Consider the following 15,444-nt stretch of genomic DNA (forward strand, 5'->3'; position numbering starts at 1 on the left):
TTTGCTTTGCTTGCTAAAGTGTCAATTCGTGTTAGAGAAGCCCGCACGAAACTTTTAATGCAAGGCACTTTCAACGTCTAGAGATGATTGTGATCTGTTTGTATATACCCTATTCAATCAAATATATGCTAAATCTCATCATCCTCCCCGAACAAGGAGAATGCACGCAGCAACATAAATCATGGTTTGGGTTTCACGCCTCTCCTGGGACCGAGTTAGTTAGCATCACCAGCTCGTCTGCATATGGATAATCAGTATATCCTTTCGGCTCTTGGAGCGTGTAAAAGTAATCCCGGCGATACGGATTCATGGGCAGATTTCTCTTGATCCTGGACACCAAGTCCGGGTTTGCAATGAAATGGCGTCCGAAGCTAACGGCGAAATTTCGATCACGATATTCTTGGTCTACCAGATTGCGTGCTAAGTCTCCATTGTATCCACCTCCGACAATGACAGGACCATTGAATAGCTGATAGGCAAAGTCGAGCTTCTCTGAGCTGGCGACATCCTCGGTGCCCTTGACACGAGACTCGGTCACATGCAGGTAGGCGAGGTGCATTGCGTCGGCCTTTCTGATGAGGTCTGAGTACTGCGGGACCAGGTCCTGCATTCCCATGCCGAGGAATTTGCTCCAGGGGCTGAGACGCACTGAGACACGTCGAGGGTCACCGACGGCGTCCACCATGGCGTGGAGGACTTCGATGGCGAATCGGGATCTTTTTTCGACGCTGCCACCATAGTCGTCGTCACGCTGGTTGGTCATATCTTGGAGGAACTGCTCGACAAGCATCCCGTTTCCGGCGAGGAGCTCGATGCCGTCGAATCCTGCTTCGAGGGCGTTTTTTGCCGCCTGGCCAAATTGTTGGACAGTGCGCTTGATGTCTTGGACGCTCATGACTTTGGGAACGGTTGCACCGTCCACGAATGGAATGGAGCTCGCTCCGACGATGGTGAATCCCTCTCTTTTAGCTTCGTTTGGATCTGCCATGCGGCCCATGGCCATGACTTGAAGAAACATGAAGCTCCCTTTGTTGTGGATCTCGTGTGTGATCTTCCTCCAGGCGGCGATTTGATCGGGCCTCCAGATTCCAGTGGCGTTGGTGTACCCACTATGCTCAGCGGATAAGATGTTGGCTTCGGTGATGATGAGCGTCCCCGGCACGACTGCTCTTTGGGCGTAGTATTCGAGCATCAGATCTGTAGGAACGTGATCGACGGTGGCTCGCATTCGACTCAAGGCAGGCATCACAATCCGATGTTTGATTTCGATGTTCCCGATCCTCATCGGTTCGAACAGACGTGATTCAGCCGTCTTACGATCGGTTTCGCTTGACTTGTGAGGTAAATCAAGATAGGGCCCTTGCATAAGTTACCTGTCGCAAGTGGAGGCTGCACTTCGTTGTGATCTTATCCTGCGTGGTGACTTGAAAAGGCCCAGAAAACTCGAATTCGTATACTACAGAAGTAAATTTCTGACCTTACATAGACCGTTCCCATTCTGAACCCACTATCTATGTATTAAGCTTGAGTATACAATATTCTCGCATCATTTTAGCCTTCTCGCTGCTTTTGATCTACCTCGTCGGATATGTTGGTTCATGCCAGCGATGCTTAGAAGTTGTTGTCATATCACGGTGAACCGGTGGGTCCCCTAGTAGTTGGACCGGCTGCTCGTGCTTACAAATTTTCATTAGACACCCTAGACGGGCTGAGTGTTCCAGGATCACAAGGGCCTAGTGTTGGCCGTCTTCAGTCTCTTGGTCGAATTGGGAAAAATCTTGACTTCTTTCCATTTTAGGATCATTGCTCCTTGCACGGGAACCCTTTTTCCAGGGGTTGCTTTGCATCGGACATGGAGTCATGGGGATCGAGCACGAGGGATACGGAGAACAACAATCAAAGTGCTGGTGAGTAATGGATACACTGGGAGGTGCTTCGGTTCGCTTCTACCCCGCCTTCGATCTTGTCTACTCACCCAGATTTCCTGCTGACATCCATACCAAGATCATGGATTTCGATTCGTATCGGTCCAAGGCCCTGAAGGGTCCAAGGATCGCGAATTGAGGAGATCAATCAAGTCACATGCCGTCAAACATGCGCTTCAGAACAAACGAAAGACCGAAAATGCACGCAACCAGCATTTTCTGTTAGCTCCCTACAACACAGACCGTCCTCAAACGGCGAGACAGGCTACAACATTGGTTTCTTCGCCACTATCCCACCCTCTTGGGATATTCCGAATCCTTCAAAAGAGGGTGATGCAAGCCTTTCTAGGCTGAGGTCTTTGCTAAGATCTGGTGGGCCCTTTCATGTCCGCCATCGTGATTCCTACGGCGTTCCTGACACTCGAGCAACACAGACGAGGCAAAGAAAGCTCTTGAGCCAGTGTTTAGCGTTGGAGATAACGTTGCTCTTCAGAATTTTCAATCGGTGTTTCGGACAGGTGTCGACGACCCTGCTCTCCTAAATGCAGTCCTGCTCACGGCGACCTACGCTGCGACCAAGGATGTGCTCGATCATGAATATCTCAAGTACCAAACGGAGACGATGAGGATCGTCCGCGAAAGGATCAGCTTCTTTGATCCGTCCACCACCGTTTCAACGATGGGCGCCATCCTTCTGCTTGCCGGGATCGAGGTCTGCGAGTCCTATCCCCAATTTACCGCGATACGTAATGCTGATCTCTCCGGTGACCCAGACTCGATTAGGAATGCGATCGCAAGTCGAAATTCATCTCAAAGCCATTTATCAGTTACTGCAATCCTCCAGGGTGGGACAGGTATATCTGACTGATGGAATCAAACGCGCTATATTCTGGTGAGAAGAAGGGAAACACACCATTTTCTCACTGTCCATTTCATGCTGATGTACCGGTATAGGCAGGACTTGTACGCACACATCTTGACCGCCTCGGAACGCATAGTGACCCATGAGCTGCGGTGGGAGAGAGACATATTCCCGTCAGACATCTTTGTCTTGTCTCCCGGGTTCCAGAGAAAGGCACATCTCTTTCCCGAGGAGTTTCTGGAAGTTCTCGTCGACATTCATGCCATGCAAAGTTGTCGAGATTCTTCTTTCTTTGCCTACGAGGACACTGTGTCCATGATGCGCGTGGACAATCAACAAGCATCAGTTCAGTCAAAACTTGCAAATCTTCCGAACATGCCATACGTTGTCGAATGCAGCCGATGGGCTGCGTACCTGGCAGCGTCGATGCTCTGCTGTAAGGTTTGGCGGTTATCTGTAATGCCGGTGAGTACTACTACTACGCCGCCGCCGGTTCGAGCAGGGCGCATGAGAGCTGACGTGGAACGCTCCGTGTAGCCATTGATTTCCTCGCAGCTCCTTCAGAAGCTACAGCAGGAGCATGATGAGTCAGATTGGTACGGCCATAGTGACCTGCTGAGTTGGATGTTGTACATTGGAGGGGCTTTTGCGCCTCGCGGGCCTACACGGACAGGCTACATCAAGCTCCTTCAAAAGCAGGCAGAGTTTTCCTCAGAATTCATGCATTTGTCTCTTTCTTGGAGTGATTTGGTTCAAGATCTCAGACAATTCGTCTGGTCGGAGAAGGCATTTTCTACGCAGGTCAGGTCATTTTGGGATGAGGTGCAGTCTGCCATCGATTGAAATGGGGGTCTACATCTTACATGATTCAACCCGGCGTGAGATTTTGTCCTTTTCTGTACGACAAGCCAGGAATGGTACGAAGCAGTTCACGATAGTGTCCACTTTCTGGAAAGACTCACGTTGTTGCGTTGAACAATTATGGGAGGGAGGAGGCGGGCTGCCGCCACACACTCAGGTGCTATCGCAGCTCTTGCGCCACAGGGCACTGCTGGTTGAATATCAGTATTGCTCTGGTGAACAAGTTGTCTTCGGAGTATACATTTGATTACTCGCAGAGAAGAGATCAGTATTATCAAAGATTACGGAGTACTATTGCGATATTACGTGCTAACTTGGTACCGTCAGGAGCCAATAACGGAGGACTGACGCTCCGCAGATAGCCAGTCGGATATGCTATCTCACTCAGCGAAGGCTATCAAATCACCGCGTCAGGCGATTGCCAGTGTCTATAAGCGTACGGGTCAAACATGTGGGTCCTTCTGATGCGGGTTCGGCTACGCGGCAAACGATTGATGTGTGTCTCTTCTGGATTCGATGCTCTGCTCAGGACAAATGCCAATCACCCGTTGGACATTGGTCGAGGGCGACTCCCCGCAGTTCACGCCGGTGAGCAGGGCCCCCAGGATGTGGCCAGTCAACCGAGGCGTCGATGGTCTGCGACAGCTCGGCGTCAGGATTGTCGACACTGGAATGGGTGCGGTTAGGCGCGGCAGAGCGCAGACCATAGCCTACGGTGAGGAGCGCAGAGGAAGGGCTAGGGTAGTTAACTATTTAGTTAGTGGGCTCTCAACTCCGAGGTTTATCTGCGACGACGTGGATATTGTTGTTGTCGCAATGCGAGCATCTCCCCCTCATACCCACGGCTATTGCGCCCTGCCCCTCCGCCATCTTACCGGATAAATCCGTCGTAAGCGGTAGGGTGGGGGGGGGGCTCTTGATCGCATACTCCGTACACATATTACATATTATCATCTCCCACCTTTTCCAACTTTTCTGAACCTGGCATTCGCAACTCACACACTCCGTATTTGCTTCTACGTTGCACCTCATACAGTACTGCGAGAGCCATGGCGCCCCCCACTGCCACCGAGACCATCACATCGCCTGTCATGGGCCTCGACGAGCCCGACACCGCACCCAGCGAGCCCGCACCCCCGACAGCGCATTACCAGAAATTCCCTGGCCCGCCGCGGTTCACCGACAAGTATGAAGAGCGAGAATACCTCAAGGGCCGACTCGCGCTGGCTTTCCGCATCTTTGGCAAGTATGGCTACGACGAGGGGGTGGCGGGCCACATCACGCTGCGTGACCCCGTCGACCCGCACACGTTCTGGGTGAACCCCTTCGGCGTCGCCTTCTCCGAGATCAAGAAGAGCGACCTGATCCTCGTCGACCACGAAGGCAAGGTCATCGACGGCGGACCGTGCCGCCTGCTCAACACGGCGGCGTACATGATCCACGCCGCCATCCACAATGCGCGGCCGGACGTGATGTGCGCCGCACACAGCCACAGCATCTACGGCCGGACCTTCTGTACCCTCGGCCGACCCATCGACATCACCACCCAGGACAGCTGCATATTCTACAACGACCTGGCCGTGTACAAGCAGTTCAAGGGCATCGTGCTCGCGAAGGAGGAGGGCGAGAACATTGCGAAGGCCATTGGTTCCAAGAAGGCGTGCCTGTTGCAGAACCACGGGCTGTTGACATGCGGACAGACCATCGAGGCCACCGTGTTCTGGTTTGTCAGTCTCGAGAAGTTGTGCCATACCCAGTTGCTGGCCGACGCTGCAGCGGCCGGACGGGGCGGTGAGACCGTCAAGATCGACGAAGAGGACGCTGCGTACACTTACAAGAGCGTCGGCACTCCTAGAGCCGGATGGTTCAGCGCGAAGCCCATGTTTGACGTTGTGGCCAAGGAGTGCAACGGCGAATACCTGCTGTAAGATGTTTAGCGAGAGAGGACGCCATACGAGAGACGACGTCATTCATGGTACTTGAGGACATTCTTATGCCTTTCAATGTGATACATTTGTTGATGAGATAGGTTGCTACGAAAAATAAAATCGTTTTTTTTTTAGTGTTGGAACTGATCTGTTCTTGATCGCTTCGTGAGCCAAAGGTTAAATATAAATTTATGTGCAGTTCAGATGCAGTTTATACACTTTACCGGATATCATGCTCTGCCAGCCTAGACCTGAAAAGAATGCTTTGTAGTCGTACTCCACCGACGTTCTGGACAACGACGTTCAGACCGACTCACTTTGGGCTCTGTAACGGTATTTTCTCGTCTCCGCGTTCGCCTTAAGCCGAGAATACGCGGGGTGGACTACTAACTACCAGACTAGTGAGTGAATTGAGTTTCGTTCGTCCGCCTCAAGGGCACTGTATGATCAGAACAAGTCATGGATCGTCTACTGTACGTAACTCTCAAGACTTTCAGGCGTCCAAGTCAATTTGCTTTGCTTCGGGCATATGTACTGGGAGACTCCCCCGAAAGGACCACCCAGTCGCGTACTTGACTCGCACCTGTATCGAACTATCCTGGTTTAGCAACGTGTATACTCCCTCAGCACCGCAGCCCGTGATCTCGAACAGGATGCCGACCAAGGTTCAAGGATTCTCGATCGTCCTCGCCCTCGGGGCGGTCCTGTACCAGTTTTTCGTCAAAGACGTTCTATTCCGAACGATAGGACTGGGTCGAACAGTCTTGCCTGTCTCTTCGTTCCCTTACCAATGCCGTCGGATTCTGGGAGATCCAAATATCCAGGCATGCGAAGACATGTGGTTGGACGAGAATTCGAGGACGTTGTACCTTGCCTGCTCAGACCCGGCCGCCCGGAGAGAGTGGATGCCCAAGTAAGTTAGTTCTTCAGTGCAATGCTTACAATCTTCCCTGCGCGTTGGCAGTGGAACACGCTGACCCATTCCTACAGCGTCCATCGGCTCAACGTATCCGGACGTGCCCTAAACGATCACGTTGTCGCCATGGACATTGACAGCCCCAGCACTTCGGGTGGGTATACCTATCGAGTCCTCCACACTCCAGGCTTTCCTGGCGTCAATGGCGACGGCCGTATCCACGTCGTGGGCATTACTGGGGTTGCGTCTTCAGCAGAGTCGGACGCCCAGCTGTGGCTCGTCAACGACCGGCCTTCTGTGGACGCGACCACCGGTGACTTTCTAGACCAGGAGGTCGTCGGTGCCAATGCGACAATCGACGTGTTTGCGACCAAACCAGGTGCAGATAGTATGGAACACATCAAGACATATGCCGATCCACAAATCGCAACGCCGAACAACATCGCCGTGACCAAGGATGGCGGTTTCTTCTTTACGAATGACCACGGCCCCCACAAGGTCGGCTGGGTGAGTACCCCATGTATCCTGCCTACCTACCCACCTAGACACACACCGAACACACTCGCGATTGTGACCGAAGCTTAGCTGATTTGACCTTCCCAAGGGGCACCGTCTCTCATCTATTCTCGGGACTGGCGACGTCTCGTACTGTTCGGGGACAGGGGATTGTAGACAAGTAGCATCTGGCTTCAAGTTTCCCAACGGTTTGCACCTCGGCCGTGACGGGTTGCTGTACGTCCCCAGCGCTGTAAAGGGAGATGTCACCGTGTTCAAGCCTGGGGCCGACGGGTCCGTGACAAAGGTGCACTATGTCCAGCTCGACTATCCCATCGACAACTTGTCCGAAGACGCGAACGGCGATATCTTTGCAGCCACGATGCCCAAGTGTCTCGCGACGCTCGCGGCGTTCAATGACCCGTTGAACGCACCGACTGCTCCCGCCACGGTCTGGCGCATAAGACGACTCAATCGAGACGTGCCTGGTACATACGAGTATCAGTTAGACAAGATCATCGAGGACGCCGCGGGGGAGAAGTTGCCCGTTATGACCACGGTCATTCATGATGCGAAGACTGGGACACTGTTCATGAGTGGTAAGTAACCGATATCCTCGTGGTCTCGACCGCTGAAGCTGATGATGACCTGAAGGTATTGTTTCTCCCTTTGTTACCGTGTGTGAGAAGGTCTGAAAAAAGAGTCCTGGTTCTCATTCATCGTCTATGTCTTTGGTCTTGAGTGAGCTGGAAAGGGCTGGGCTGTTCGCTGTTAAGGAGGACTCCATTATGACGAAACTGGCTTCAAAGCCTCCCTGGTGCTTCGATGCTCCAGTATGCGTGTCGCTAGAGGGTAGAGCCTCATCCCCCATCTTCGAGTGGTGTTTCCATGATGGCGGGCACTTCCTGCTGATCACCGACGCCAGCGACGTCATACTGTATTGTAGTTGAGGCTGCGAACGTTGAACGGCCAAAGTCCCTGAAACGCCTAGAGAGCCTATTAATGAGCCCCCTCTAAGATTTTGGAACGGTCAGTCGGCGCCCCGATCCTCCGTGGTGTCGTAGGGGTCCAACGACTCCACGAGTGAACCCATAATCGCCGGTCTTGTACGAGTATGGGCTGTATTACGGCATGTGTGTCTGTCTGATGGGGTCCTTGTACCTGATCATCATCACCTTGGATCAGCATCGGCTCAGGTCGAAAGTCGGCAGTCGATCCAAGAACAATCTGTCTGTCTGGATCTAACTCGTACAAGCAGCTGTACTCGTAATGATTTATTCTTCTTGGGCTCAGTAAAAGAGACCAGGACGCCTGAAGCCGTCGAGTTAGTGGCTTCAGTAAAACCCAGGTATGGTCTGTTTTCCTCGTACTCTCTTCTTCTCGGACCCCGAACAGCCAATGTCTGTCTGTCCTCTAGGCTTTATCCAGGACCGTGGCCACAGCTAACGACTCACAGACAGCCCACGGGGCCACTTGGCAAGCCACACTCGTAAGGCAGTTGAGAAGCTGCGGGGGGTTTAGTTTAAGGCCCATCAGAGAGCGATTCGTTAGAAGGGATGAGGCTATAGCGGACGGAGTCTACTGAGAATGAGTTAAGTTGGAAGGTCGGGATCCCCTGTGGGCCCCTACGTAGCACCACCGACACCGTCCCATCCCTCCATCCTAACGTCGACGTCGATGTTCAGCACAAAGTGGGATTTCTGCAATCCCGCCGTTTACAGTACGGACATGTATGTATGTACCAGCTAAATAAGAAGCGAGACCCCCTCTCTCTCGCTCTCGCAAAAGCTGACAATAATATCATCCATTTACCTATCCCGTGTATAACCTCGTACCCCATTGTGTTACTCTGTCCTCTGTACTCTGTACCCGTTGAAAGCGTAACCACACCACCACCACGAGTGCCCGTATACCTACCAACAGCTCAGCAGAAAACACATTAGCTCAGCTTACCTCAGGACACCTTGGCCGACTACCACTACAACTACTACTACCATTACTCCTCCTCACCTCTACCCTCCGAACCACAGGTGACCCAAGTTAGGTTGGTGGTAGCTACCTGATTCTCGACCTCGTAGCAATCCAATTACCTCTTTTGTTGTACCCAAAATGTCCGCCATCCCACCGCCACCCATCATCACCATCAACGCGGCGTCCAACACGACAATCTCTGGTCCAGGCTCAGCGGCCGCGGCCGCCGTAACGACAGCAGCGCCCTCCCAAACCAAAAACACCGCCCCCGCCGCCTCTTCACGGCCTCAGAAACCGGTCCTGGTCAAAACGTGCTATCTCTGCGACGAGCAGAACCCGGGCGACTTCAGCCCGACGACCAAGTTTCTCGAACAGTGCCTCCTGTGCAGCCGGTACTTCTGCCCGATCCACAAGTCCGAGCAGTGGGACCAGGTGTGCAACATCAACCACAGCTCCTACTACCACGAGTGCCTCGACCGGGCGCGGGCCGAGCTCGCGAAGTCGTCGTCGTTGCCCGACGACGGCACCAACAAGCGCGCCTTGGCCGAACAGCTGATCAACGAGGGGATATATCCCAGCCTCGGGGAGCGGGAGAAGGCGATCTTCTCGACGAGTCCAGTCAGTGATGGTACGTTGTTAACTTGTTCTAACTCACCCTTTTCCTTTACGTTTTGGAACACCGAAGACGAGACGAGACGAGACGAGACACACGTAATGTCTTTTCGTTCCCTCTTTTTTTTTCCCCTGTCTTCTTTCCAACCTTTCCACCTCTGCAAAATCTTTACGCACCTGAGGTAAAAGGCTCGGCTTTGGCTAACATCCTGCCTTGTGTCTCTGTGCAATGAAAATATGTACAGACAAGATCCACGAAATCGAACAATTCAGAAGTCTCGATGCAGCCCTGACGGGACAGCCGGTGAAAAAAGGCGCGCCGGTCGAAGAGGTCGATCTGGTCGGGGCCGACATTGCAGTGTGATGGTGGTGGTGGTGTGGATTCATTCCACCGGGTCTGTACTTCGCATGATATGTGACGATGTGAGATAGAGGTGTGGGAAAAAGGAACCCCAATGAGAACGAGAAGCATACTTGTATTCCTTAACGGTCAGACGCTTTCGCTGGCTCCGGTATCCAAGTTGATTCTTCTTCGTCGGTGCGTAGATGGGACCGCGGCGCAAAGTGGGATCAATACCTAGATATGCTGAATTGCATCCGCAGGAACGGGTATCAGATCAGATAGCTAGCACAAACGAACACGAATAAACTTGACACCAAAGGAACACTCTTTTTTCATACAAAAGACTCCCCGTCCTCTTGGTAGTATTCCCTGTTCAAACGAAGAAACCCAAAATCACACCTCCACAAGCACACCACCCCATAATTCCCACAACCCTCAACGCCTATGTACCACTCATAATGCATTGCTTCTCAATCCGCCAACCTTTTTATACTAAAAAGGTGGCTCTTTTCTGTACCTGATTCCCAAGATCCACAAGAGACACTCCACGTCATGTCATTCCTGCGTCCTCGTCGATCTCTCATGCTTTATTTTGACTGCGTGGCATGTTCACACCCAATCCTTGACCGCAATGAACCCAAATTCATACACACTTGATCGCCTCCAAAACACCCATAGCCCTCTGTCCTTCGCGCTCAAACACACCCACCACCCTCTCAGCTTCCGCTCGCAAACTGCTCTCTGCTTGACTGGCCACATGTCCTATCCACTCTTGCACAGTCATTTCCTGTTCCTCTCTGGACAGTTTGCCGCCCGTCAAGCCCAACAGATCTGCCGGTTGAGGTGTGTCGGTATGGAAGATGAGCTCAATATCCGCAGGCTCCCACGCAGGCACAACCTCTCCTGGACTCGAGGACGCGAGAGGAACTGTCTGCGTCTGACTCTGAGATGTCAGAGCATTGCGCACCGACGCAGACCGTGCACTGGGAGGGGCATTTTCAATGTCTGTAGAAGGCGAACGCCCGGTCGCATAGGGTGATTCAATGGCATGATTCGTAGCTTGAAGTCGAGGAATGGACCGGGGAACCGTTCTCGAAGATGTAGCTGTACCTTTTACAGAAGGCGTAGCCTTCGTTCGAACCGGAGTCGGCGAGGGTTGTGGCGGTACACCAATTGGACTCAAATGTCGTGGTGTACTGCGGATCCCGGGGCTGCCGGCAAGGATTGGATATTCTATTTCTTTTGGTGGTGTTGGTCTCGGACTAGGAAAGGCCGGAGTTTGTGATAGTACTTCAAGTCTATGTTCGGTTTCGACTTCGGTATGCGTTTGCGTGTGCATCTGACCCTGGGTTGGGGTTTCGTCCCCATCGATTTCTGCTTCCGGGGCGTGCTGTTCAACCAGCGCTACTTCTGGCTCCGGCTCTGTTTCAGCCTTCTTGGCTCTTGTTGAACGTGTCGTCTTCGGCTTTTTGCTTTTTGTGGTCTTCGTCCTTCCTCCTGCACCTTTTCGCTTTCCTTTGGTCGTGGCTGTGGAAGCAACTGACATTGTTGATAACACGGATGTAGTACTGGTGTCTATCGATTCGTCCAAGTCTGGAATATCATTGAGAGATGGAGCTTCAGAGAGCATGGTTGTGTTATTTGACTGAGTCGAAAGCCGGGTCGAGACTTTCGAGGATCTTGAGGATCTTGATGCGCGACCCTTTTTGGCTTTGGGCCGTCTCGAAGAGGCAGTTGTGCCTGCGAAGTGAAAAAAAGGACACTCGGGAGATCTTCGATAATGCTCGTCGAATGGGTTGTCTTTGGGTTCCCAGCCATCCAACGATAGTTTGCAATACGTGCAGCTCACAAAATCATCACTGTCTGATGTTGGGGCATAGTACCAGCCTGCCTCTACCATCTTTTCGGTTTTACACGTCCAACCACGCTTCGATTCATGAGGCCATCCTATCCCAAACGTAGCTCGGCGCGCGCCTGCGTGATGTTCTCCCGTGGGATCGTCCATGTTGTTGACGTCGAGACTAGTGTTTTGAGCGGCGTCCATAAGAATCGCCCATGGGCAATCACTGGAATGTTTCAGGTGCTCTTGAATTGGATCATCATCCGGCTCCCAGCCATCCAGAAATCTTCCACACATAAAGCAGATGGTGTTATCATTGCTTGCGCTCGAGGGTTTGTAGTAGAACCCAGCTTTTGCTAGCTCGTCAGGTGTTGGTGTTTTGTGAGGCCATCCTAGCTTCGATCGCTTGGATGGAGGCTCGAAGCTGGCGAGACGCGCTTCTAGAGTAGAGAACTCCATTTCTCTGGCACGATGTGGCTGTTGAGAGGCAGTTCGTACCTTGGAGAGAAGCGCAGTTCATCTGTTTGTTGACACGGCCGCGATCGAGTTTCGCCGAGCTTCTGCCGGGAGTCGCGGTGCTTCTGGTCATGTGACTAAAGCATATCGAGGCTTAGTCAGCAAGGGGCTGCTCACCAATGACGCAAGGGGAGATTTCACTATTGCGAACATCTTACGTAGGCAGTTCAGGCATCGCTACATGGGATTCTCCCCGTGTCAATGCACGCGAAGTTCCAACACCACGCCATGAAGTCTTTGGATATGCGGTAGCATTGGCAATGGTTCACTCTGTTACGTCTGAATCTCTACTGCCTCCAGGATGACATTACGAGTCGTTCCCAGCGTACTGGGAAAGCGAGCCTTCCAGGAGCTCTACCATGTTCCACGACTTCCTCTCTTCGTGGCCTCCAGACGTCTGCCTCTCCCTCACAATGTCCGATACTATGCCAGTTTACAAGAAGATCGCGGTCGAGAGACGGGGCCACCTCCAGGATTCGATCCATCGAAAGTTAAGCAGCCCCAGAGCGGCTCTGCCTCTACGCCGCAGTCCTCTTCGGGCACTTCAATTCCCTCCGAGACCAAATCTTCCAGCGATGGTCCGCTGAAACCTTCGACATCATCACTCGGGTCGCAAGACTGGGAAGAGAACCCGGACTTGAGCATATCAAAATTCTCTGAACTGCCGGGGAAGGATTTCGGAGTCAATCAGCATATGCTGATCAATGAAGAATTCAAGGAAGCTTTGAGACAAATACTTTGGAAGTTTCGCGCGCCCATTCGGTATGCCTTTGCTTATGGATCTGGTGTATTTCCGCAGAGCTCGGGCAGCACCGTGGGAGATTCTAAATTGCATCCTTCACCTCCGGAAGCAATAATGAAGGTCCAAGACGGAAACCAGAAAATGATTGATTTTATATTCGGCGTTTCATACAGTCAACACTGGCATGATTTGAACCTACAAGAGCACCGGGACCACTACTCGGCGGTTGGCTCATTGGGTTCTTATGCTGTTTCTAAGATCCAGGAGTCTTTTGGAGCCGGCGTGTACTTTAATCCTTTCGTCACTGTTAACGGGACTCTAATCAAATACGGCGTGGTCAACCTGGACACCTTGTGCAAAGATCTATCAGAGTGGAATACTCTGTATCTTGCTGGCCGCCTACAAAAGCCAGTCAAGATTCTACGCGACAATCCAGCAGTCCGACTTGCCAATCAAGTCAATTTAATTGCAGCTGTCCGCACAGCCCTACTCCTTCTCCCAGCCAACTTTACCGAACGGGAACTCTATGGGACGATCGCCGGAATATCTTATATGGGTGACCCAAGGATGACAATTGGGGGCGATGATCCTCGTAAAGTTGAGAACATTGTCAAGCACCAGATCCATAACTTCCGACGTCTCTATGCACCGCTTGTTGACAATCTTCCCAACATCTCTTTTGTTGACTCGGCATGCTCCAATCGAGATTGGTTAGAGGATCCGACCGTCAATGCGAAACTCGCTCAGAACATGGACCCTGTGACCCGGGGACACATGGTTCGACGTCTACCCAGCGCTTTCCGAGAAAAATTGTACTTTGAATATCAGTCCAAATTCAACTTTCCCCGGGCGGAATTCATGAGGATGCTTGAGCAGACCAAGGATGAAGATCCAGAACGTATCCGAAAACGCGAGGGTGGTAAGTTTGAACAACGAATCGCTTCCGATACCGAAGGTGGCGGGCTACGCGAGGAAGTGCGACAAGTCATCGAATCGACGATTCGCTGGCCTTCGTTCACTCAGAGTCTCAAGGGACCCATCACGGCAGGAATTGCACGAAGCTGGCGGTACGCGAGTGAAAAGCGGGCAAAAGCTAAAAAGGGGGCTCTTGCAAAACAGCTGGAATCAGAAAAGGAGAAAAACAGTTGATTGATCCAACAAGAGAGGAGACATAGACAGGTTATAACGTTTTTTCTTGTACTTGTACCTAGGTATCTATGTACCGAGACATGGCAGCTACTTTCCTGCCCTCTCCAGAGATTTTATAAAAGTCAGAACCGCAAATTATTTATCATATGTTGATCATCTGGACGATGGTCTCAGCATTAGATTTGTTCTGTCTCTATTATACAATCTGCCCAGGGTCTTCCTTAGTTGGCATTTTCTCATGGTTGAGCGATTTGTTCCGTTGGTCTCGCCTTGTTTGTCCAATCTGTGTGTGTGTGTGTGTGTGTGTGTGTGTGTGTATGTGTTAAAGAGAGAGAGAGAGTGAGCGAGGTGTCTGGGTTCGTTGGTGAAGGATTATCTTGATTGATTTAGAGCCTCTTCGTCTTTCCCTCCTCCTTGATCCATCAACACCGGGTACCTACTTTACTCCCCTTTTCCTTTCTCCTGTGCGATGGCGCCCGCGGCCTTCTGGCCCGCCTTCCAGAGGACGTAGAAAGGTATGCCGACGCTATAGAAGTAGACCGCTGTCCTGAGATAACTTGCCGCCTCGCTGCGGACCGTCATGTAGAGCACGTTGTACACGACCCGGGCGGCAAGGTATTCTGCCGCGCAGATGTTGAGGTCCCGCGTGGGCAAAGATGTGTACGTTCCTGCGAGCTGTGTGGGACGACCGAGGTTGGAGGAAAGTCAGGTCAGCTGGTATTGACGACGATCATGGTACCAACCATGGGAAGGTTGCGCAGGGTTGTTGAGGGCATTATAGGGGTTGTGGAAAGGGGAGGTGGGAGGTACGGTGCGAGGTATGAGGTGTTGTCATGATTCATCCATCGGGTTGGGTAAGCTCAGGCATACGTACCATTGCCGCAGCAAACAAAGGAAATCCTTCTAGGGTATTCAGATGGCAACCCCTCGCGCGCCAGAGCATGTCTGTCGTCGCCTTGGGGAGCGAGGGCCCAAGGCGCTCCAAGTTCACGCGCGGGACCATGTTGGTGAATGCGTAGTTCGACGAGGACGCTTTCATCAGCGTGCCCAGCACGTAGACATGCGGTGGGTACGCGAGGGCGTAGGAGATGGGAATGGCGTGCAAGGCGAAGGAACGTGAGGACAAGAACGACCACCGGGATGAACGTGGTGACGGCGTGCTCGAACCAGAGCCGGGCATGGTGGTTTGAGTCGAAGTGGTCATTCTCTGGAATTGAGATTGAGATCGAGGTCACGGAAGGTATTTCGAACGTGTGTGGATGTGATGCCGATTGATATTGCAGA

General features: G+C 52.2%; 8 protein-coding genes across 8 annotated transcripts; 5 read left to right on the forward strand and 3 right to left on the reverse strand.

Annotated features, from left to right (window-relative positions):
- Nucleotides 1–193: 193 nt before the first annotated feature.
- On the reverse strand, nt 194–1,366 carry PV08_02799 (uncharacterized protein; the record flags this gene model as incomplete). The annotated part of the gene is made up of 1 exon (XM_016377157.1): nt 194–1,366. One exon carries the CDS (start codon nt 1,364–1,366, stop codon nt 194–196), a length of 1,173 nt encoding a protein of 390 aa, XP_016238727.1.
- Nucleotides 1,367–1,852: 486 nt separating this feature from the next.
- Nucleotides 1,853–3,630, forward strand: PV08_02800 (uncharacterized protein; the record flags this gene model as incomplete). The annotated part of the gene is made up of 5 exons (XM_016377158.1): nt 1,853–1,907; nt 2,360–2,637; nt 2,699–2,817; nt 2,880–3,252; nt 3,325–3,630. 5 exons carry the CDS (start codon nt 1,853–1,855, stop codon nt 3,628–3,630), a joined length of 1,131 nt encoding a protein of 376 aa, XP_016238728.1.
- A 1,067-nt stretch (nt 3,631–4,697) lies between these two features.
- PV08_02801 (uncharacterized protein) lies at nt 4,698–5,576 on the forward strand (the record flags this gene model as incomplete). Its single annotated transcript, XM_016377159.1, has 1 exon — nt 4,698–5,576. One exon carries the CDS (start codon nt 4,698–4,700, stop codon nt 5,574–5,576), a length of 879 nt encoding a protein of 292 aa, XP_016238729.1.
- Nucleotides 5,577–6,229: 653 nt separating this feature from the next.
- On the forward strand, nt 6,230–7,594 carry PV08_02802 (uncharacterized protein; the record flags this gene model as incomplete). Its single annotated transcript, XM_016377160.1, has 3 exons — nt 6,230–6,489; nt 6,567–6,999; nt 7,097–7,594. 3 exons carry the CDS (start codon nt 6,230–6,232, stop codon nt 7,592–7,594), a joined length of 1,191 nt encoding a protein of 396 aa, XP_016238730.1.
- A 1,502-nt stretch (nt 7,595–9,096) lies between these two features.
- PV08_02803 (uncharacterized protein) lies at nt 9,097–9,934 on the forward strand (the record flags this gene model as incomplete). The annotated part of the gene is made up of 2 exons (XM_016377161.1): nt 9,097–9,586; nt 9,816–9,934. 2 exons carry the CDS (start codon nt 9,097–9,099, stop codon nt 9,932–9,934), a joined length of 609 nt encoding a protein of 202 aa, XP_016238731.1.
- Nucleotides 9,935–10,556: 622 nt separating this feature from the next.
- PV08_02804 (uncharacterized protein) lies at nt 10,557–12,212 on the reverse strand (the record flags this gene model as incomplete). Its single annotated transcript, XM_016377162.1, has 1 exon — nt 10,557–12,212. The coding sequence occupies one exon, from the start codon at nt 12,210–12,212 to the stop codon at nt 10,557–10,559; it is 1,656 nt and encodes a 551-aa protein (XP_016238732.1).
- A 358-nt stretch (nt 12,213–12,570) lies between these two features.
- On the forward strand, nt 12,571–14,160 carry PV08_02805 (uncharacterized protein; the record flags this gene model as incomplete). Its single annotated transcript, XM_016377163.1, has 1 exon — nt 12,571–14,160. One exon carries the CDS (start codon nt 12,571–12,573, stop codon nt 14,158–14,160), a length of 1,590 nt encoding a protein of 529 aa, XP_016238733.1.
- Nucleotides 14,161–14,601: 441 nt separating this feature from the next.
- PV08_02806 (uncharacterized protein) lies at nt 14,602–15,340 on the reverse strand (the record flags this gene model as incomplete). Its single annotated transcript, XM_016377164.1, has 2 exons — nt 14,602–14,835; nt 15,035–15,340. 2 exons carry the CDS (start codon nt 15,338–15,340, stop codon nt 14,602–14,604), a joined length of 540 nt encoding a protein of 179 aa, XP_016238734.1.
- Nucleotides 15,341–15,444: the final 104 nt, after the last annotated feature.

This window comes from Exophiala spinifera (genome assembly GCF_000836115.1).
Source record: "Exophiala spinifera strain CBS 89968 unplaced genomic scaffold supercont1.2, whole genome shotgun sequence".
Lineage (NCBI taxonomy): Eukaryota > Fungi > Ascomycota > Eurotiomycetes > Chaetothyriales > Herpotrichiellaceae > Exophiala > Exophiala spinifera.